Source organism: Emys orbicularis, chromosome 2, assembly GCF_028017835.1.
Source record: "Emys orbicularis isolate rEmyOrb1 chromosome 2, rEmyOrb1.hap1, whole genome shotgun sequence".
NCBI classification, from domain to species: Eukaryota; Metazoa; Chordata; order Testudines; family Emydidae; genus Emys; species Emys orbicularis.
This window is the reverse complement of record NC_088684.1, coordinates 39,009,052-39,031,358: the sequence shown is the minus strand read 5'-3', so window position 1 is coordinate 39,031,358 and position 22,307 is coordinate 39,009,052. Positions and strand designations below refer to the sequence as shown.

The 22,307-nt window shown below is 40.1% G+C and overlaps 1 protein-coding gene across 3 annotated transcripts in view; it reads right to left on the bottom strand.

The window, feature by feature from the left end:
* Positions 1–6,250: 6,250 nt before the first annotated feature.
* RNF19A (ring finger protein 19A, RBR E3 ubiquitin protein ligase) overlaps positions 6,251–22,307 on the bottom strand; it is a 102,057-nt gene continuing 86,000 nt past the window's right edge. For 2 of the 3 annotated variants that reach the window (XM_065399474.1, XM_065399473.1), the window contains 5 exons: positions 15,990–16,104; positions 12,755–12,916; positions 11,030–11,243; positions 8,350–8,493; positions 7,196–7,886 (listed from right to left, as the gene is read on the bottom strand). In XM_065399474.1, coding sequence (XP_065255546.1) covers positions 7,196–7,886; positions 8,350–8,493; positions 11,030–11,243; positions 12,755–12,916; positions 15,990–16,104 — 1,326 coding nt within the window. Of the gene's footprint in view, positions 6,385–7,195; positions 7,887–8,349; positions 8,494–11,029; positions 11,244–12,754; positions 12,917–15,989; positions 16,105–22,307 lie in introns of those variants that run through there. The other variant, XM_065399475.1, reaches the window with a different exon arrangement.

The following is a 22,307-nucleotide window of genomic DNA, read 5'->3' as shown; positions in this document are numbered from 1 at the left end:
ACGAATCAGATAAGATCCAAAGTAGAGGGGAAGAAGGGCAGGTAGTGGAATACTGATAGGGACCACACATCTGAAAGAACCTCCAGTTACAAGTAAGTAACTTCCTCCTCTTTGAATATGGTCCCTATTGTATATTCCTCTATGGGTGATTGACAAGCAGTACCTAAGTAGGAGGAGGATGCAAGGATGGGGACAGTAGGGTTGAGCAGAGAACTACCATCCCAAATGAGGCAGCAGCAGCAGCCACCAAGTCTTGTACCAGAGCACAGTGTCTTGCAAATGTGTGGACAGAGCTCCATGGGGCTGCTTTACAGTTGTCTAGGAGGGGTATGTCCTGAAGGGATGCTACCATCATGGCTTAGGCTCTCGTGCAGTGTACTCGTCCCACCAAAGGGAAGGAGGTTCAAGATCTGAAAGTAGAATACAGCCCGATATCCATTTGGAACTTCTCTGGGTGGAGATGGCGTGCCATCTGACCAATTCCGTTGTAGCAACAAACAGCCTTGGAGCCTTTCTGAATGGTTTTCTGCAGGTAAAAGGCCAAGGCTCGTCAAACATCTAAGGAGTGGAGCCTAAGCACTTCTGTAGACTTGCATTTCAGGAAGAATACAAGTAAATGAATGGATTGGTGAAGGTGAAATTCCAAAACCTCTTTACACCTACACCCCAAATTTATCTTTGTGAAATACAGTGTATGGAGGGTCTGCCATCATTGTGCCAATGTGATGGCTGTCAGAAGGGCAACCTTCATGGAGATGAGGGACATGGAGCAAGTCACTAAGTGTTCAAAGTGGGGGCATGTCAAAACCAGAAGAACAAGATTCAAGTCCCATTGGGGTGTTATCTTTTGAGGCGGTGGAAAAGTTATCAGGCCTTTCCAGAATTGAGTACTTAGCGTGTGTGAAAAATAGAGTAGTCCTCCGTAAGGGAGGATGGAAAGCACTGATAGCCGCCAAGTGGACTTGCAGGAAACTGAGGGATAGGCTGAATATCTTCAAAGATATCCTAGACTATGTCCTGAGTGGGAAACCCATAGCTTCTGATAGAATGCCTCTCTGTTGTGTTCAGGATGAGAAGTGTTTCCATTTAGATTGATAACATTTCCTAGTTGAGTTCTTTCTGCTATTAGAGAGGATGTCTCACACGGCCAAGGAGCATGCCCGTTTTAGGACTGATGACCATCCAAATACCAGGCCCTGTGGTGAAGCAGTAGTGTATTGGGGTGTCTATTCCTGCCCTTGCACTGGGTCAGCTCAGGGAATATTGGGAGGGTAACTGGGGAATGAGACAACTGGCGCAGGAGGTTGGGGAACCAAAACTGCCTGGGTCAGAAAAGAGCGATCAGGATGACCGTTGCCCTGTCCTGTCGGATCTTGTGTAGCACTCATGGAAGAACTGGTAGTGGATAGAAGGCATAATTGAACTGATCTCATCAGGAGAGTGTCACCCTGGGAGCGGTAACCTAGGGCTCTCCTAGAGCAGTATGTGGCACACTTGTTATTTGCCTAGGAAGTGAACAGATCCCTGGTTGGGGTTCCCAATCATGAGAAAATGTCATTAAACACCATGTCGTTAAGTTCCCACTCCTGGTTGATTGTTAAGTGTCTGCTGAGGGAGTGTATGAGCATGTTCTGCGTTCCTGGAAAGTAGGCTGTGGAGAGGTGATTTGATTGCTGATGCACCAGTTCCAGATATTGACTGCTTCTGCACACAGGGAGTCAGATCTTACTCCCCCTTTTTTGTTGATGTAGAAGACTGTCACAGTGATGTCTGACATTATGAGGACATGGTGAGAGCAGATGAATGGAAGAAAGGACTCATACGCCTTTTGTACTGCCCATAGTTCCTGGACGTTGATGCACATTCTGGATTCTCGAGATGTCCACGTCCACTGTGCCATGTGGTTGCCCATATGGGCTCCCCAACCCAGTAGGGATGTGTCTGTAACGATGATCTAGTCCAGTGAAGAAGGGAGAAAGGGGACTCCTATGCATACGTGGTGAGGATTTGTCCACCATAGGAGGGAAGACAGGACCTTGGCTGGAACTGTCAGCATAGGGATCATAGAATGGTGGCTTGGGGAGTAAACAGATTGTAGCCATGCCTGAAGGCAATGAAGATTGAGTCTTGCGAATGGAGGGACATAGGTGCACATGGCTGTGTGGCCAAGGAGGGACAGACATATATTTTGACCTTTACCCAAGATTTGCTCATTACGTGAGATATGATATCATTTACGGTCTGGAACCTGTCTGTGGGTATACGCCTTTTGATGATAGAATTCAAGGTTGCCCCGATGAAGTTCGAAGATTGCATGGAGAGTAAGAATGGATTTTTCAATGTTCACATTAACCCCATTTGAGGAAAGGAGATGGAGCATCAGAGAGATTGATGTGAAAGCTTCCTGGTGAGATTTCGTGGCAAAGAGCCAGTCACTGAGGTAAAGGAAGACGAGGAGACCATGACATCTGACATGAGCTGCTACCATGGAAAATACCTTGGTAAAGACTCTGGGGGGTGGTGGCTATCCCAAAGGGTAGAACTCTGTACTGGAAATGGTCAGAGACCACCATAAATCTGAGAAATCATCTGTGGGTTGGATGAATATTGATGTGAAAGTACATGTCCTTCATATCATATACTTTTTATAGATGGAATGATTGCTGCCAATGTGACCATGAGAAATTTGAGTTTGCAAGTAAAGTAGTTGAGTTGGTGGAGGTCAAGGATTGATCTCCACCCACCCTTCTTCTTGGGTATGAGGAAGTAGGATGAGTAAAATCTGTTCCTTGATATTGTGGAGGAACAAGGAATGCATTCTATTGCTCCTCTCTCTCATAGCAGTAAGTAGTTCACCTCCTGAGCAAGAATACGGTTATGAGAGTGATCCCCAAAGGGGGATGGGGAGGGGTTTTGTGGAGGAGGTAGCATTGCAAATTCGATCATATAGCCAGAGTTTATGATGTTGAGTGCCCAATTGCCCATTATCGCACTCCAGGTGTTAAAAAAGAGACTGCTAGACAACCCCTGAATGGGGTATTGAGGTTGGGATATGTTGGGCTCAGTGATTCACAGCTCTCAAGCTCGCATCAAAAATACCATCAGGCTGGAGGCTGGGACTGAGATGTCAATGCTGATGTGGAGGGCATAGGGAAGCGGGATTTTTGAATCCTTTGCTTTTTATGCAGCAGTTCATAGGGTCTCTGATGGTAGAAGTATTGGGGCCCTATAGTGGTTGATTGTCTGTGGACCTTACTCTTAGGGGCAGGTGTGTATATACCCAAGCATCAAAGGGTAGCCCTAGAGTCTTTCAGGGTGTATAGGGACTCATCCATCTTCTGACTGAAGAGATGAAATTCATCGAAGGGGATGTCCTTGATAGTATTCTGAACTTCCTTGGAAAACCCTGAGACATGGAGCCAGGACTCCGTTCGCATTAACAATTGGAGTAGCCATGGCTCAAGAGGAAGTATCAGCCACTTCGATTACAGACTGGAGGGTGGTCCTGGTTATTAGTTTTCCTTCCTCTATCAGAGCTTGGAAACAAGAATGATCCTGCTGAGGGAGACTGTTGGTAAATTCCTCAAACTTAGCATAGTTCAGGAAATCATATTTAGCCAGTAGCACTTTGTAATTGGCTCTCCTAAAGACTGGAGGATGAGAAAACCATTTTCCCCAGCAGGTCTAAGCGTTTACCCTCCTTGTCAACAGGGGTTGATCCATGATGATGTTACCTGGACCTTTCCGAAGCAGCCTGAACCACCAAGAAGTTGGGCATTGGGTGAGAGAATAAGAACTCTGAACCCTTAAGCTGGTACATAGTAGCGTCTTTCTGCCTCCAAATATTTCCGCCTCTCATTGAGTGAATCCATACTCTAGTTTAATTTATTTATTGCTCACAAGAAAGTTAGCTGTTTAAGCATATAACCTACTTCAGCCTTGCATTAATGCAGGAAAAATTTGCTACTGCAGGGGGGAACAAATACAACGATTGTAATGAAAAAATGTTTATCTGTCACAAAAAACTAGTCTTCTCAGGTGACCATAAATTTTGCAGCTGATCTAATTAGAGGTGGTGTCAATTTTTGCACAATGTTTCAAATGTTCCAATTCAGAAACATATTCAAACATGCAAAGAACAGGTATTTTAACGGCTTAACCTTTATCTACTTGTAGGAGACACTTAATATCCAGAAATGGAAAAATTCCAGTGAAAGTCACTGGAACAAGAGTTCAAGTAATGCCTAAAGTTTCCTAAAGGTACCATACTGAATTATTTTTTTTACTTATAAGCATCAAATAAAATGCTGATCCATCCTATTACTATACAATTATCAACAATTCTCTAATATAGTGGACACTACTAGGAATTCAGTTTCCTTCCAATACACAGCTAAACTCCAATTGTAAAATAGCTCAGAGAACATGATGGATGCAAAGTTAATCTTAGAATAAAAGAAAGCCAATAATGCATTTAACAAAGAATGTAAATCTAACAAGAAACTCCTGCCTCAAGAAGATTGACTAAAGACAGCCATGTGGTTTTTGCACTTGAATTCATGACCGTGATGTAGAGATTTCATAATAGTTCTGAAAATAACATCCAAGTATGCATATTAACTTCACATTTAGATGAACATGGACAGCTTCACTTCAGTCAATTTATCATAGTTCAGTAAATCTTGATGTTCACCAAAATAAGAAGTTAATATTATTCAGTACCAATGTACTTAGTTTTAAAACTCAAACTCAAAATGAGGCAAATAAAAGCAGTAATGAAAGAATCAGAAGCGGGACAAGACCAATAACATAGAACAGATATAGAAAAATAAAGTTAACCATTTTATTTAGTATAATCTACAAGTATAAAAGACAATTTACTTCCAATTACTTTGGTGAGAACATCATCGTTATAACTAACTCTTGTGGTTTGTTGTTATTACCAGAATCCCTTGAAGAAAATTACTGCTAACGTATAGTTTGGGAATGGGATGGACACATTTATTCCTTTTGTTGGATGACAATACAGGTTCAGTTTCTCACTATATCACTGACCATCTGTACTCTGACAGACTAAGGGGAAAGACCTAATGAATGTGCTCGTCAGCCAATCGGAAACCTGGTTATCCATAAACATCATCATAAGTACAGCAAACTTGAACAAACTGCTTTCTGAGTGGCGCACAGGGTTTTGTTTCAGGTGAGGAAGAAGGAGCACGTATTTTTGTTTAATTTTCTAAGGGAAAAATGGTAAGTGATCAGCAATCTGAATGGGTAGCTGTCAGCCCATTTGTGTATGTTGGAAAAATAGCATATGTTTCTGTCAAACAATTATGATATTTCTGTCCTCTGAGTCAACAATTTACTTTCCTGCCTACTGAAGTGGCAATGCAGGTCACTACTTTGGCAGGAAAGAAGAAGAAAAAAGCAAGGTCACCTTGCAATAGTATGAAAAAATACTTTGGGTGCCAGAAACCTTCAACTCCCATCGAAGCTATACCTAACAAAATGAGTATGAACAAAGGCAATGGGAAAGGAGAGTGCACCACTCCTTGTAGAAAAGAGCCTCAATGAACAGTTACATTCTTATAATGCCACTTGTGCACTAAACAAAGGACAACTAAAAAGTTATTATGTAGACATTTATTTCAGGTATGCAGTTTACACGCTAATATTGAGCAAAATTGAATTGCAAATATACAAATACCATAACAAGCATTATCAAATAACGTAACTGGCACTAGTGTTATAAGCATATTAATGAAGTTGGTGGGGATAAGTCATGGAAGAGGACTGCAGCCCATGGCATTTTTCTTTTTACCATACCAAACTTTTGGTAGCACCATAATGGCAATACTTACAAGGAACACAAGACAGAACATTGTTAACTATTATTCTGATAGCCACAATTTTTTTTTTCAGTTTAATGAATTATGCAGCAAAAATTGTAATAGTGCAGGCGCTTTTGCCAACTTCAGCTTGTGTTTAGTTGTGTATCTTCCATAAGCAAAAGAAAAAAGAAAAGCCAGTCAGATTTGGAACCCATCTTTTGTACTTGTGCAAGCTCTGCACTGTGCTTTAATTCTGTGACTGAAGATGTTCATGTGTTTTGCAAACAGATGTCATGTAAAAGTTATCCACTAAAGCCTGAGTGAGTCTTTGGTAGGCTAATACTTCATTATTATTATACACATTATCTACCACAGTCATTTTATTTTCTATAAAGTTTTCCTTTATAGTCCAAGGTGGCCAAAGAGGACATTCTGGAAAACATTACAGTAAAATCCTCAAACGACCAGGCACTTAAAACCCAGTCTATTCCAAAGGCACCAAGAATCAAAGGGGCACTGTTCTTCCATTAATGAAAGGTGACTGTATCTGCTTCTCTGCAATGTTTATAAATCAATGGATTCTTATTTTACAGTTTTTATACAGTATATGTAGCCATATCTGTTGCTATCTGATGCATATATAATTGCATTACCTGGACTGTTCTTCATAAGGAAATGTCACCTACCACATATTAAGTTCCAATTTTTTTTATTTCAGAATTATGCAAAATGCCATAACCTTGCTCAAGGTGTACAAGTATACAAGCACTTCTGAAACAGGCTGCATCCAGCTCTGAATATGTGATTCATTCTAAATGCAAACATTTGAAATTTGTGTCCAGTTATGAGGCAAAATGGTCAGTACAAATATTTATTACTGACAAAGATTTATTACCACTCAGGTCTCTGCGATACTCTCATTTCCCCTAACTAGTGTTCACCCTAGAATGGTTTAATTAAGTTACTACTGCTGATCTAACACCCATTTATCCCAAGCCCCACATTTTTCAAGTGAACAGTATAGGACAGATTATTCAATTTAGCATTTAACATATTATGAATGAGTCAATTGTTTATCTGACTACACAAGTATATACTTTCAAGCAAAGTTGTGGCAACAATACAAAACATGATCATATTGTCCTGTTGTAATGCACTTGTTAAAGCCTTCATATACTTCATACAGGTCTGTAACAAGATCCATATGAAGCATTCTGCCTTACTAGACAGGCATATATAAAATGTAATTGCATCAAAACCTTGCTTCTGCTGGCCACTTGAAACTTACAATAGTCACATGTAGTTCAACCAGCTTTCAGACAGGGTTCTTTAGTGGTAAATCTATTTTTGCAGCACTTGTAGGTCTAAATTTCAGTCTGAATTGCAGTGTTTAATTCCACAGCATGCTGTGAATGGTTGTTATTTGTTTCTTTCAGTGTTTCACCAAGACCTACACCTACATCAGTTGAAGTTCCATTATTAACACATTCTTCAGCAATATAACTCAGCTGTGGAACTTCAGTGCTTGGGGCAGGTGGAGCAAGCACAGGGATTGCACTCTGGTGTGGAGAGTTTTCCAAACGGTCATTTTCTACCTCAGGGAGAACACTAACTGTAGTAAAGCGAGAATGATAATCATTGGAACCATGGCTACATGAGGTTTTCATACTTTCCATATCAGAGCAACTAAACTCAGAAAAATGACTTGAGTGGGAATCTGCTACAGATGGGATACTGTCACTTAGAGAGGGAGAGTCAAATTCACTGGAGTTTGTGCTTTGTTGCTCCAACAACTGAGCATCCATGTCCTCTCTGGTCTCATTTATCTTCATGCTACTCTTTTTTCTCAGTTTACCTTTACATTTTTTTCCTGCTGTTGTTTCTTTGGACCACTTGGTGGCACTAGATTTACTTTCTGGCAAGCAGGCCGATGAACAACCAGTATTACTGCGACCTGGAGCACTGCCATCATCAACACTACTGCTTCCACTATTGTGTCTGAATTTAGCTGGCTTCGATTCAATATCAACTTGCACCTCCATACTGTTGCCTTCCCTAGAACATGAAATAAATGGTCAAAGCATCCATCTTTAAGACAACTTACAAACAATTTCATCCTCAAAGAAAAACATGCCCTTGCCTGTTTTCTATGTGCATGACAAGAATGTTAAATTGCAATATTCAAGATTAAACGAATTGTTTTATACATTTTAAAGGTTTTTTTAAATCAAAATGAATTAAAAGGAAACAAAATCTGGGATAAAACTATTTACTGTGCTACCATGACAGTATTCCCATTGGGAACATATAGTCACCCAATTATTTATCATTAGCCTGGCAGCAACTAACACTTGCATATTGTAAACTGTGGTGTGTAAGATACATATATATGAATAATCCTGAAGGTAAATCTTCTAGATGGAATCCCTTATCAAGGTAAGTCATTTGGCCTAGTACACTGGCAATATCCTTTGTCAACTAGATTCTTGAGTCTTCTTTGTTTTCATATTGTTCTTACCTGTCTAATGGGATGTAGGAATTCAGAATGGATCCTGCCATTGCTTTGGTACTGGCATTGTCACTCACTGTTCCCAAGCTAACTGTGCCAGATTCTCCACTCAGACTGTATCGTTCTTTCTGCACATCTGCTTGAACTTCCAGCCTTGGAGAGAGATTTAAACAAATAAAAGAAAATTTCAAAAGTTACCTTCATAATATTATTACCATAATTGAAATACCGGGGTTAAGAGTCAGTGTCTCATCTTGTAAAGTTATCCACCATGTGACATCAAGAACAGTTGACGAGTGTCTCCCCAACACTGAAAGATACCTATTTACTGAAATGGTCACTTCTCTTTTGCTCCATCAGTCACAAATGCTGTCTCTTCAATTCAGGAAAATGAGACTCATCGTAAACTAAAAATGAACCGCCTACCAAAAGAAAATGTTGCAGGCCAACCAGGAAAATTGAGCATTATGAGAGACTTCCAGACTAAGGTATGATCCTTTTGCAGACACTTCCAACATCTAGTAACCAAGAGATAACTACCACAATTTAAAAAGTGCAAAGAACGTTTCTGCCTGCCAAAATCTAAGTTCAGGCCATTACATTTCCCATGTTCCTCCTGCAATAGTAGAAGATATTGCTAATCAAGGAATGCAGGACAGGGAGCTCCATTCCTTATTCTGCTTTCTGTGATAGTGATCTTATGTATGAACCATCGGAGGAGAATTATAGAAACCAGACCACCCAAATTCAGGTGTGAGCAAGTATGTAAAGAAAAAATCAGTTTAAAATACAGTTGAGATTTTAACTATTGTCTACCCATAAATTCTGACAATGAACTGGAAGCAGAGATTAGTTATTTTTTCTTTTTAAAAAGCACTTCTCTTCCCTGTAAAGGAAAAGATCGTTGTACAAGGCCAAGTATCTCTGCTTGAAACCTTTTCTCTCTAGAATGTATACAGTGTCAAAACAGATTTCTATCCTGTCCTTACCAATTCAACATATCCTGAATATCTGAATTGTTTAAACCAAAAAATGGTGTTAAAGAAACAAGGTGAGCTCCACCCTGACTGCTAGATTTTGACAATTCTCTCAAGAGATGTTCTACCGTCTCTGGGGTGGAGAATGGAGCATGGCCAACAAAGCAGCTAAGTGCTTCAGATTACTCAGAAGTGATTCCTCTGGAGTTAAGTAGTGGCATTTTGGGTCTCAGATGATGTCTCCAGAGTCCTTCTTGGCAAAAGGAAGGTAACTATGATGTGAGGACATAATGGTAGGGGCATCTGGGATCTGGTATGACGGTGAAACTGCCAATGATTATATAATAGCATCATGTTGTTATCAGTAAAAGAAAAGTTTTTGTTTTCTTATACAGACATATGGAGATTATGTGAAGGTAGAGTGGGCATCATCGTTAATGCTACATATTTGGGGTGATTATATTACTTATAAATGGCAAAGCCCTGACCCTACACATTTGGAGTCTGGGAAACTTTCTATTGACTTGGGTGTGTGTAAATATGGCCCATAATGAACAATAATTAGATTAAATGTTAAGAATTTGTTTTATAACCTGGGTTACAAACAACTAGATTGCCGGAAGATAATACTGCATCTTGGATTGCTTCAGCATATGGAATTTATCCTCCTCTGTGAGGCAAAGATTTCACAATCCACTTGTGATTTCAGAACCCAAGAGGGTAAGCTATATAACAGCAGTACACTACAGTTGCCATTTCCACGTTCAGTCCTGTCAGAAAAAGCCTCTCAACCTCACCCTTTTATTCACACACTAAAACTAGTTTGACTTAAAACAAGGTGTTGGTGTCATTTACTCCTTACTGAAGTCCACTGTTCAGTTTTTCTGCCTTTTTTTTTAAAAAGAGAGTTAATTCTGAAGAGTAGCTGGCAGGCATCTTCAGTATTTGTGTTCATTAATGCTCTGTTAAGCAGTGATAGCTCTGACTACAGATTGTCTGCAGCATAGATATTATGCAAATCCCTGATTTCAGTGTGACTTTACATACTAACATTTAACTGATTAAGTGAACAAAGTGTTAATGCAAAATATTCTTGCTATATAAAATATTGGTAAAATAAATTGCATCACAGCGCTCGTTATTCATTAGTGTATAGTGCCCCACGATGTGCTATGTACTTCACAGAAAACAGAAGCAGTCCCTGGGCCCCAGAGCACTTACAATGAGGTGAGGACAAATACAACTGTGCAGTTACTCAGTTTAGGCATGTGCACATTATTCTTATTTATAAAATTGTAATTTTATAAATAAGAATAATGTGCACATGCCTAAACTGAGTAACTGCACAGTTGTATTTCTTATTTATAAAAATTATAAATAAGAAAGCTTTGAATGGATACTTAAAATACTCATTATAAAATGAGACAGATGCTGATAAGTTTTTAATTGGGTATTTTAAATGTGGGTTAGTGCAAACAATTATAGTCAGTGGACTCGCCTGTCAAGGAACAGACATATTAAGGATATTTAAAATTGTGACATCATGGTTACAGGTAAATTATGGGAAACCACAATTAATTAACTTTACTCCAGTTTATTTTAAACATGAAATGATCTGAATATCAAGAAGAGTCACACTCCTCCCCCCTCCCCCACATACACTCTCCTCAGATTTAAAGCTAGATACCAGAACAGCAGAAAGCGTGTCTTACCTGTTAAAACAGCTGACCATTGCACTTCCTGACAGACTCCCTGTTATACTAGCTCCAGCTAGTGCCATGGTGCTAGCAGTTTCACTCAGGTTGTCCCGAATGGCTCCTATTCTATCCATATGGCTACCACTTGCACTCAGGCTTCCAGTCAATCCTCCAACACTTCCTTCTCCTATACTAGGGTTATGACGTGCCTCTGCTACTGAAGTGGTATCTAGATAAAAATGTAACAGGCTTGAAATTCAAAGGAAATAGACAGTTTTAACTTGGTCTTAAAAGTGGATAAGAAAACTGCTTCTGGAATAACACCAGAAGGAACCAGAGAAAGAATCTAGACAATTTGTGAAAACACACTCTATTCACCATGTGAAGATTACAATACGAAGTAAAACAGGCTCTCAGTTGGGACTGCCAAAGTGGCTGTGGCTGAAACCATACATTTGTTTGATAAGTTGCTGAAAGGCTTTAAAATACCTGATGCTACATAGGAATGGTAACCTGAAGCCACCTTACATGTAGGAACTCTCCAGCAGGGAGTCTTGTGGTTTGATTAAAAAATAGATTTATAAAATTCCAGAAAGCAGCAGAACGACATCTGACAGGATTTGTTTTTCCCTATTAGGCTATGTCTACATTACAGACCTTACAGCGGCACAGCTGTACCTCTACAGCTTTGCCGCTGTAAGGTTTCCCATGTAGCTGCTCTGTTGGCATAATTAAATTACCCCCAACGAGCAGCATTAGCTATGCTGGCAGAAAAGCCTCTCCTGCTGAGTGTACACCAGCACTTTTGTCAGCGAAATTTATGTTGGTTGGGGTGTTTTTTCCCCCAAAAGTTTTACCGACAAAAGGGGTAGTGTAGACCAAGCCTTAGAGACGAAGAGATGAAAACCGACAGCATCCATGGAGTAAATCATCTTATCTCGCTCCTTTCAGCCTGGGGGAGGACATACCCAGAAGTCAGCACTTGATTAGAACAAGTGAGAAGAGCTTTTTGCATCACTTCTTTGAATTTGCACTATGGGAACTAACTCTTCGAGAAGAGACACAAACCTTTGTTCTCTCTCAACTGGGTCTAACACAAGCTATGGACTTGTGTCCAGTGATTACCAAGTGCCCCAGTGATTACCAAAAGGCTCCATTCAAGTGTCCACTCACACAGATCAACGATCAGGGCCTAAGAAAATAAAATGTGCTTGTTTTGACTAGAAGTCTCACTGTTAAATTGTTATTTCGGAGGGAGCGGATGGTACAAAGGGAATGGTAATGCAATAGAATGCTTTTCACCTCTAGTCACCCATTTGCATTCAGCTTAGATCAAGAGTGAGAAAGCTGTGACCCTCTGATGGCTCTTTGGTGATCTTTTTCACTTAATGCATTATTGGAAGGCACTTGGGTATTACAGTGATGAGGGTTGTTTAACAACCTATATAGAACAGAACATAAGACGTAAGTGTAGTGGGCTCAGTCCATGTCCCAGTAGGCAGGCACCTGTATTACAAAAAACACCATGGCATGGAAACAACTACCCTCATTGCTGGAGATGGGTCCTTTAATATGCAGTTTAGGCACATATGTAAGGCATCATGAGGCGACTTGCATTGTTGTTACCTGCACTGTAGCTCTTCTGCAAAGAAAGATCTTCAGTGTCCTAGGCTTTCAAATGTGCCAACTATTACAAAACACTACATTTACAGAAAAAAATAAAATACTGAATTCTCTTACCTACTGCTGCATTTGTTCCACCAACATTTATATCATTTTCATCATCAAATTCTATCCTGACACCCTTTCCATTGCCTGCAGACACCCCACAGCCTCCACTGCGACAGAGGGAGATAGGAACAACTCCATACACATAAGCCAACATAATAGGAACACCAATACCTACAAAGGAAAATATAAAGTTTTTCATTTAATATCATTATTTGCTTCAGCATCTTTTATAAAACTATCCCAGGTTTTATAACTATATTATTTAATAATGCACAGTTAAAATAAATCTATAGAAGAGAAAGAAATTAAGAAAATATTTGGTTTTCAGGTGAGATTTGAGAACAGATGGCAAATCACTAAGGTGGAGTGAAACTGGAAAGCTGTTCCAGATAGCAAAAGAGGAGGGAACTGGAACGGTGTCGACCCACATGCCCTATTATAGCCTCGGCTGCAAGCACAAGGGGGGATGCATGGCACGCATGTGGATCAATAGGCACTGCTATGAAAACCTTCCGACTCCAGCGCATGGCACGCATGCGCACTGCCCATTTGGGATCATCACGCAAAGAAGGTTCTCCTACCAACAATGGGAGACCACGAGTATAGTACTGGACGAGTAGACATGTACACTATGCCCACTACAGCTATATATTACACTTATCGGCTTTAATAAGCTTTGTCAAAGAGTATTAAAAACTTTTCTGACATGAGAGCATGGAACTATTTCAAATATCTTTAAAACCAGAAATGCCTACTACTGCCATTAAGGGAAGTAGTAATTAAGGGCTCAATCCTGCTCCTACTGAAGTCAGAGAAAGCTTTGCTACTGACTTCAATGGAGGTAAGATCAGCCATTAAGAAAGTGTCATGGTGGGGTTTATGTATCTCAGTTTACAAACGAAAAGAGAAAACTGATGAGCAAAGCCAGTGAAAAGTGTAGTAAAAAGGCAGCCTGGGCTAGGCTGCACTCACACAGAGCATCATTTCCCCCACACTGTGGGAGCTAATCATTTGGCCCAGGCTCTCTAACACTATGCACTAGACTATTCTTCTGCTTTGCTGATGGAAGCCTGTGAAGTTGTAGTAAAATGTCAGGCTGTGCCAGGCCAAACTGACCCAAATGGAGCAAACCAGCTGCAATACAGATTCAGTTCAGAGGCTCTTCAGTCTGCCCTAAAAGCAAGGTCAATAGGTTCCAATTACTGAAAATCCAATTCACTGGAAACTCACACTCAGGATCTCCATTATGGAGAGCAGTGTGCCTCAGGCTATTCTCTCAGAGGCAAAGTAAACTAGGCTAAGAGCGTGGTGATGCAGCAGGCCCGAAGAGGCAACCAAAAGTAAAAGGAGTGGGGAAAAAACCCTGCAGTTACCTCTGTGAAGGAATAATAAAGAGCTGTAACGCATGAGTGAAGCCCAGGCCAATGGATGCCTCTGTAGAAAAAAAGATTTTTTCCGCTCCTAACTGCTAGTCCTGCAAACCTGTATTGAGATCTGAGACACAAACTGGGTTCTTTTTTCCCCCTTTACAGCCAAAAGGTACCATTGATTGTATTAATTATTATTATTAATGTTTATTACAGTAGTGCCTAAGGGCCAATCAAGACCGGGGCCCCATTGTGCTAGGCACTGCACAAACACAGAGTAGATAGTCCCTGCCCTGAAGAGTTTACAATCTAAACAGACAAGACAGGCACAATATGGGGAGAGGGGTAGAACATACAAGCAGAGTGAACATGATGTCAGCAAACAGCATTCCATGATATTTTTTGTTTTGTTTTGTTCGTTGGGTGGGTTTACTTAGGGGCGTAGGCTAGATGGAAAGAGAAGTTCCGGGAAGTGAGATGGACAGAGCAAGGGAGAAGACAGTAAGAGGACAGGTATGGAGTGAGGCTGGGATGAAGAGACTGTGGCAGACGTAGGGGGAGGGTTGGAACAGAAAGCCGATCAGCAAAAGGCATTGGAAGTCCATACAGAACTGACAAGAGACAGTTCTGTCCAGAGGTTCCTGCTTTGGCTGCTTCTGCTCCTACTGGCTGGTGTTTCCGGCTGGATCCTCTCTGCAGTTTCCCCTCCCTCAAGCTGTGGGTGGGAAGGTAATAAGGCTGCAGCCAGGTCCCAGCACCCACAGAAGGTAGGGGGTGTCTGTCCTACACAGCTCTGGGTCAGGAATGTACTGAGGGTGGCACCAGCTGCAACCCTACTTTTCTTCAATACAAACCTCAGTGACACCTACAGAAAGGATGTGAGAGAAGGAAAGAACCAAGTTTGTCTCCCGAAGACCAAATTTGAGCTTGCAGTGTCAGATATTAAAGAATTATTTAAAAAATTTAAACATTTTCAAAATTCCAAATTGAGCAAATTTGCTCTGGAATCACTGACACACATAAGGACCCCATGGTGCCATTTTTAGAGTACCTCTTTAAAGCAATTTTAAATTACCTTATATACTCGTTCATTCGCCCGTTCGTTTATAACCCGACCCCCCCAAGATGGATAGGTAAAAATAGCAAAAACTGTATGACCCTTTCATAAGCCGACCCTATATTTCAGGGGTTGGCAAACTTTGGCTCCTGGCCCGTTAGGGTAAGCCTCTAGCGGGCCTGGACGTTTTGTTTACCCGGAGCGTCTGCAGGCATTGAGCCCCTCAGCTCCCTGTGACTGCGGTTCGCCGTTCCCAGCCAATGGGAGCTGCGGGAAGTGGCATGCCACTTCCCGCAGCTCCCATTGGCTGGGAATGGCGAACCGCAGTCGCTCCAGGTATACAAAACGACAATGTATTAGATATTCAATTCAATGATTCCATAGAGTTTAAAATCATCAAATTTTGGTGTAGACCTGTTTATAAGCCGACCCCCGCTCTTTGATGCGTCACTTTTTTACCAAAAATATTTGGCTTATTAACGAGTATATATGGTATATTTTCCTTTTTAAAGAAAAAAATTTGATGGTGAAAAACTGAAAACAGCTTCAATATGAAAATTATAAGATTAAAGAAGTGTTTTACAATTTTTCATTTAGATGCAGCATCTCTAAAGTCTAGACACTAAATTGCACTGGAGCAGAGACCACAGTGTAATCTGGGGCAAGTCTTAACTTTTTTATCCCTCCATTTCCCCATCTGTAAAAATGGAGCTTATACCTCCTAATTCACTGAGTGTGATTTATTAATGAGTGTCTGTAAAGTCTTCTCAAATGCTTGGTTGCAAGGTACTACTCTCATGCAGTGGTGGTATTTGCTTACCTACAGTTACTGCAGCTACAACTGGAGAAACTATTACAGACAAGGTTACACCACCTGCAATAGCCAAGTTTCGTTTGTGTTTCGAAATGTCTTTGCCTTCATATCGATTGTGAATCTTGAGGGAAGAAGAAAGAAGAGGGTTTCAGGATACATTGCACATAACATAATGTAAATAGTTTTGGCTCTGTTCTGCTATGGAGCAGTGTGTTGTGTGCTCTCAGCTCGAGACTATACACTATTAATTTAAATCCTTATATACTCCTTAAAAGTTAGCCCCTCAAAGAGGGACATTAAATAATACATCTTTCTTAGTGATTTTACATTAATTTATACAATTTAAAAAAAGAAAGCATAAGTATTAGAAGTTCCTATAATCCCCATGTGTGACATTCCACAGGGTACAATCCGGATGGATGAACAGCTGTGTCCCCTCAAGTCTCCAACCTGGGGTGGCTTTTACACTGCTTCGCTGTGAGAGCAACCACTTCTGGTCTGCCCACACACAGCTTCTAGCCTGTAAATCACTCCCAGCTATACTCTCTGAGTGCTATAGTTAGCCACCAATGAATTAAACTGCAGGGCAACACCAGCAAACTCCCAGTCCCACACTTTCCCCAAAAAATGTGTGTCTGGTACTGCCAAATACCCTCCTGGACAATACAAGCTCATATAAAACCCATCATTTCATTAAGAGAAAATTATATGCACCAATCTTGTTATCCGTTCTGAAGTTTCCCAAACTCTTCAGTTCAAACAAACAAACACTGGTTTAGATAAAACAATGAAAAAGTTTATTAACTACAGAAAGATTTTAAGTGATTACAAGTAATGAGGCATAAAAGTCAGAATTGGTTACACTGAAATAAAAAAGGTAAAATGCAACTAATACCTTACTTAACAAGCTAAGTGAATTCAAAGCAAAAGGTCTCTCACCACATTCTAGCAGTCTTACTGGCTGAATCTTTCAGCCAAGATTCCACACACCCCCAGTCCAATGATGCTTCCTTTGTCCTTCAAGTGCTGTCAATGCCATGAGTAGAGATGAAGGGAGAAATGATTTGGGGCTTCTGTTCCCCATTCTTTATACTTTTCTTAGAAAATCATCTTCAGCTTAGGTTCAGGAGAGAGAAAGGCCGTGAGATGGGAACTTCCAGCTGTTTGGGATTTTTTTGCCAAGATGTAAATTCCTTGCCCACACCCTTTTTCCTGCCAAAGAACGGCCTCTTATCCAGGTGATAGTTTATTTGATTTTGTTGATACCTGGCTGAGGTGTCAGTTTGCCTTTTGTTTTTGAGGAACTGGTTTGTGCTGGCTTCTCTAAACTTAGAATATGTCTCAGTAACTTCATACAGTAGAATCTTGTGTCTTTACATACAATTTTGCCACACGTTTTACAAGGACACTAATGATCAGCAAATTATGAGTTTTCAAATGATATCTTACAAGGCATACTTTGTACAAAATTTATCATAGTTTTGTAAAATGGGTGAACATACGGGTACAGAGTGTCACATCTCCCCCCTTATAAAGCTGCAGGAGGGTTAGCCACTGGATGACCCATGGGCAGTAGGTCAGGGCCCTCTTTCCCGTACAGGGCATCTACCACCATATTTTCTTTTCGGTTTATCTGCACACTTTCCCTATCGAACTCTTGAAGTATGAGGCTTCAGCGTAGAAGCTTGGAATTTGAGGTTTTAGTTCTCTTTAGCCAGATCAATGGTGAATGATCTCTTAAGACCTGAACTTTCTATTCAAAAGGTAGGGCTTCAGTTGCTTAACTGCCCACACCATAGCATAGCATTCCTTTTCTGTGACAGAATAGTTGAGGTCAACTTTTTATTTAAGGCAGCAATTGGGGGCTTCTTGTTATTCTCCCGTTTGCATTAGCACTGCACCCAGACCAATGTCTGATGCAGCTGTACACAGTTAAAGCATTTTTGTCAAAATCAGGGCTAGCTGGAACAGGCTTTTCAGACAAGATTTTCTTTATCTTATCAAATCTTTTCAGGCATGCTTTTATCCCAAATGACTATTTGGCCGGGTCTTTTTACATAAATCTGTGATTGGAGTTACATCAATGAACCCATGCATAGACCTTCTGTGATTGTTTTTGGTTCGGGGTACAGGCCAATTTACAATGGCTTCAACTTTCAAAGGATATGGGGATATTTGACACTCCCCCTCAACCCCCCCCCCCCCAACCCAGTGTCCTAAACAAAGGACTCTGGCTGCTTGAATTTTGTATTAGAGGCTTTTATGGTTAGGCCTGCTTCTTCGAGTTTTGACAGCTCAATTCCCAAGTGTTCTTTTCGATCACCCCAAGTGTCACTAAACACTGCAATGTCATCCACATATGCTCTTGCAAAGTTCTGTAAATCATTTAACACTTTGTTGACCAGCCTCCAGAATATGTCCCCAGCATTAATTAAACCAAACAGTAACACTGAGAATTCAGAGTCTATATCAGTGATGAAAGCAAATTTTTTCTGTGCATCCTCATCCAAAGGGATATTCACCATGACTCATGCCAATACTCCTTTTAAGATTTCTAAATTTCACCCTATACACTTCAGGGGTGATTTGAAACCTTTGTAAAACAGATTCCTTAAATTAAGAACACATCACAGCTTCCTGAACTGGCAATTCATTAAATACATTCAAAAATTTACCAGACAGTTATGCAACCAGTGTGGGGATTTTCTTGTCCTCAAGAATCTTCTGAATTTCACATAGATTTTCAAAAGTAGTGAAGTATTCCTCAATGCAGTCTGTCTCTCTGTATGTAGGACACAGCTGCTCCCAGCCGTGGATTCCTCGAGTGATGGGAGATGTTGGTGACTCTGGGATCTTCCCATGCTTTTCTATCAGCTCCAGATTATATTTCCTCTCCTTCTCCTCAGCTTCTTGTTGTCTCAGCTCCATGGCTTGCTTAAGGGGTTCAGCTTCCTGTTCCTTCAGCTCCATGGCTCTTCTATGGGTGGCTTCTTCAGCTTCCCATGCAGCAGCTGCTTCTTTCAGTCTCATCTCTGCTTTCCACATTTGGTACTGCGTTCTCTCTCTTCTTCTGCTGCCTCCACTCTGGCCAGCTCCAACTTTGTAATTGTTTCACTTTTGCTCATTGTTATACTTCACTATTTCCATTTCCCTTACCTGAAATAAGGAAACAGAAATCAACAAACTATCCCCCCTTGAACTGTTTCCAGCCACCACACTTGAGACTAACTTAAAATTGCTGTACCAGTGCTTAAAATGTAAACTTCACTCAAAACAACAAGCTGTGCATATACCCTGCTCCTTGCTGCGCCACTGAGGCATCCCCAGGGTACAATCTGGACTGATAGACAGCTGTATCCCCTCAATTCTCCAACCTGGGGTGCCTTTTACACTGCTTCGCTGTGAGAGCAACTACTCCTGGTTTGCCCACACACAGCCACTAGCATGTAAATCACTCCCAGCTATACTGTCTGAGTGCTATAACCAGCCACTCATCAATTATACTGCACGGCAACACCAGCAAACTCCTGTCTCAGACTTCCCCCCAGAAATGTGCGTCTTCTACAGCCCAGAACCCTTCTGGACAACACAAGCTCACATAAAGTCCATCATTTCATTAATAGAAAATTATTAGGGCTGTCAAGCAATTAAAATAATTAATTGAAATTAATCGCGTTATTAAACAATAAGAGAATACCATTTATTTAAATATTTTTGGATGTTTTCTACATTTTAAAATATATTGATTTCAATTACAACACAGAATACAAAGTGTACAGCACTCACTTTATATTTATTTTTATACAAATATTTACACTGTAAAAAACAAAAGAAATAGTATTTTTCAATTCACCTAAGTACTGTAGTGCAATCTCTTTATCGTGAAAGTTGAACTTACAAATGTAGAATTATGTACAAAAATACCTTCATTCAAAAATAAAACAATGTAAAACTTTTGAACCTACAAGTCCACTCAGTCCTATTTCTTGTTTGTCCGAGTGATTGGCTGAACAAGTTTGTTTACATTTGCAGGAGATAATATTGCCTGCTTCTTGTTTACAATGTCACCTGAAAGTGAGAACATGCGTTCGCATGGCACTGTTGTAGCTGGTGTCTCAAGATATTTACATACCAAATGCGGTAAAGATTCATATGTACCTTCATGCTTCAACCATCATTCCAGAGGACGTGTCCATGCTGATGAAGGGTTCTGGTCGATAATGATCCAAAGCAGTGCAGACCCACAGATGTTCATTTTCCTCATCTGAGTCAGATGCCACAAACAGAAGGTTGATTTTCTTTTTTGGCGATTCAGGTTCTGTAGTTTCCACATCGGAGTGTTGTTCTTTTAAGGCTTCTGAAAGCATGCTCCTCACCTCCTCCCTCTCATATTTTGGAAGGCACTTCAGATTCTTAAACCTTGGGTCTAGTACTGTGGCTCTTAGAAATCTCACACTGGTACTTTTTCACTGCAGATTTGACAAAATGCAAAGAGTATCCTTAAAACGAACAACATGCGCTGGGTCATCATCCGAGACTGCTAAAATATGAAGTAAATGGCAGAATGCAGGTAAAACAGATCAAGAGAATACAATTCTCCCCCCGAGGAGTTCAGTTACAAATTTAATTAATGCATTATTTTTTTAAATGAGCATCATCAGCATAGAAGGCATGTCTTCTGGAATGGTGGCCAAAGCATGAAGGGGCATATGAATGTTTAGCATATCCGGTATGTAAAGACCTTCCAATGTCAGCTACAAAAGTGCCATGCAAACTTCTGTTCTCACTGTCAGGTGACATTGTAAATAAGAAACGGGCAACATTACCTCCCGTAAATGTAAACAAACTTGTTTGTCTTAGCGATTGGCTGAAGAAGACGTAGGACTGAGTGGACTTGTAGGTGCTAAAGTTTTACATTATTTTGTTTTTAATTTTGTTTTGGAGTGCAGTTATGTAACAAAACAATCTACATTTTTAAGTTGCACTTTCACGGTAGAGATTCCACTACAGTACTTGTATGAGTTGAACTGAAAAATACTATTTCTTTTATTTATCATTTTTACTGCAAATATTTGTAACAAAAATGATTATATAAAGTGAGCACTGCACACTTTGTATTCTGTGTTGTAATTAAAATCAATATATTTGAAAATGTAGAAAAACATCCACAAATATTTAATAAATTTCAACTGGTATTCTATTGTTTAACAGTGCGATTAATTTTTTTTAATTGTGATTAATTTTTTTGAGCTAATCATTGAGTTAACTGTGATTAATCGACAGCCCTAAAATTTATATGCACAAATCTTGTTATCCCAAATGAAGTTTCCCAAACACACACTAGTTTAGATAAAACAATAAAACAAATTTATTAACTACAGAAAGGTAGATTTTAAGTGATTAAAAGCAATGAGGCATAAAAAGTCAGAATTGGTTACAATGAAATAAAAAGTGAAATACAACTAATATCTAAATTAACAAGCTAAGTGAATTCAAAGCAAAAGGTCTCTTCTTACCACATGTTACAGGAGTCTTACTGGCTGAATCTTTCAGCCGGGATCCCTCCCCAGTCCAATGATGCTTCCTTTGTCCTTCAAGTGTTGTTGATGCCATGAGTAGATGAAAGGAGAGATGATTTGGGGCTTCTGTTCCCCATTCTTCATACTTTTCATAGAAAATCATCTTCAGCTGAGGTTCATGAGACAGAAAGTCCACTGGATGGAAACTTCCAGCTTTTTTTTCCGACCAACATGTAAAATCCTTGCTTACACCCTTTTTCCTGCCAAAGAATGGCCCCTTGATCAGGTGATATGCCATTTGATTTTGTTGATACGTGGCTGAGGCATCAGTTTGCCATTTGTCTTTGAGGAACACGTTTACAGAAGCAGGCACAAACTGGGAATATGCCTCAGTAATGTCATACAGTAGAATCTTATAACTTTACACACAATGCTGCTACACATTTTACCACGACAGTAGTAGTCAGCAAATGATGAGTTTTCAAATGGTACCTCACCAGGCATTCTTTGTACAAAATTATCAGAGTCTTGTAAGAGGAGTGAACAGACTGCTACACCATATATGCTTTGCCTTTAACATATATTATTTTTGTAGCTGCAATCAACTTAAAAAAGGAGGGATAAATCATTGTTTCTTCCTTTCAATCAACTTTATTAAATATTAAGCAATGACAAAATCTTAAGTTAATAACTTATTTTTCCATATAGTTCTAATAAAGTGGGACATGAGAACGGGTTTCAGCAGCATAGCCTTTCCCAAGATTCAACTGAGGAGGAGGAGGACAGAAATTGTTCCAGTGCCCTT